The following is a 1946-nucleotide window of genomic DNA, read 5'->3' on the forward strand; positions in this document are numbered from 1 at the left end:
ACTCAATAATGTAATACACACATTGAGTCCATAAACCCGCATACCAGGTCCTTTTAATCTCTCATAGTACTACTAACAAACTAGAAATGAAAAGACTATAATGTCATATATCAGAACAGTTGTAGATACTTGGACACTACTACCAGTAAGACAAAGATATGGTCCCAACATTACACTAAGACAGACACGTCAACAGTAGTACACACTGCTATGATGCATATTACATTACCGCTTTATTGAAACTAAACAGGATTAACTAAGAATAACTTCAATATTCCCCCTCAAGCGGAGTGAAGGTTGAAGCCGAGAATCCAATCTTGAGGAGAAGGAAATTGTGTCACTTCACTGGGAGAGGCTTTGTAGAACGTCTGCAAGTTGAAGATGATATGGCACATGAGTTGTTGTAATCACGCTTTCACTGATTTTGTCTCTAATAAAATGGTAGTCGATTTTAATATGTTTGGTTCATTCACGGAGGACCGAGTTCGCTTCAATGGACAATGCCACTTGATTATCACTTTTAATGATTGTTGGATATAAGTATAATAATCCCATATCCTTCAATAAGTTGTTGAGCTAAGTCACTTCACAACAGGTCAATTCCACGGCTCTATACTCTACCTCTGTTGTTGAGCGAGCAACTATAGACTACTTTTTGCTCTTCCACGAGATAGGAGAAGTTCCCACCAACACACAATAGCCAAAAGTTAATTTTCTGGTGTTGGGACAGCTAGCCCAGTCACTATCACAATATACAGTGAGCTGGGCAGTTAATGAAGAAGCCAGGAGGTTCCCTTGTGCCGGGTTATTGAGCATGTACCTCAAAATTTGTTTTGCTGCTTGCATGTGCACCGTTGTGGGCTTCTGCATATATTGTGCCAGGTTATGTACCGGGAAAGAGAGATCAGGTCGTGTCAGTGTCAAGTCAATCGATTTCCCAAGGAGCTTTTGATACCCTTGTGGGTTTGATAGTAGCTCTCCTTTATCTGCTATAATGGTCATATGAGAATCCATTGGTAGCTTTAATGGGCTCTAGTTGGTCATGCCAAACTCCTTGAGTAAGTCTGTCACATACTTTCTTTGAGAGATAAAGAACCCATCTTTACTTTTGTCTAACTCCAAGCCTAAAAAGTAGCTCACAGGCCCCATGTCTTTAATTTGAAATTATTCGAGAAAACTTTCTTCAGGTCACTGATTGAATTCATGCAATTTCCCGATATCAACAAATCATCCACATAGATTAACACCAAAGTAATGGATTTCTTGGACACCTTTGAGTACAAACTGTAATCAGCTTATGAATGTTTGAACCCAATAGACTGCAATATCACAGACAACTTATAATTCCACCTCCTTGAGGCCTGACGCAATCCATAGAGAGCCTTTATTAACCTGCATACAAGTTGAGTTTCTTCACTCATCTCAGACATCCCAGCTTCATTGATTCTGCTTCCATAACCTTGATATCCATGCGACGTGGTCATGTATACATTCTCCTTTAATTCCCTATTTAAAAAAGCATTAGATACGTCCAGTTAATGGACAAACCAGTCCTTCATTCCAACCACAGCCAAAACAACACGCACAGTTGTCATTTTTGCTACCGGCGTGAAAGTTTCAACATAATTAACTCCATATTTATGCTTGTAGCCCAGTATCACCAAGAGAGTGTTATACTTGTCTATTGACCCATCTTCCTTGAACTTGATTTTAAAAATCCATTTGTTGCCTATTGCCTTTTTGTTGGGAGGTAAGACTATTACTTCTCATGAGTTATTCTTCTCCAATGCGTCTAGTTCTTCATTCATGGCTTTAATCTAATGTGTTTGTTTGAAAGCTTGGTGAAAATGTACTGGATCACTTTGATGGATTATAGGTGCTCAGAAGCATTTGAAATCAGGGCTGACTTGTTGCGAGGTGATGGCAGTTGCACTCAAGGCTCTGTG

General features: G+C 39.5%; 1 protein-coding gene across 1 annotated transcript; it reads right to left on the minus strand.

Annotated features, from left to right (window-relative positions):
* Window positions 1–648: 648 nt before the first annotated feature.
* On the minus strand, window positions 649–1014 carry LOC141674883 (putative mitochondrial protein AtMg00240). Its single transcript, XM_074481583.1, has one exon. It carries the CDS (start codon window positions 1012–1014, stop codon window positions 649–651), a length of 366 nt encoding a protein of 121 aa, XP_074337684.1.
* Window positions 1015–1946: the final 932 nt, after the last annotated feature.

The sequence above is a fragment of the Apium graveolens genome, chromosome 7 (genome assembly GCF_009905375.1).
Source record: "Apium graveolens cultivar Ventura chromosome 7, ASM990537v1, whole genome shotgun sequence".
Lineage (NCBI taxonomy): Eukaryota > Viridiplantae > Streptophyta > Magnoliopsida > Apiales > Apiaceae > Apium > Apium graveolens.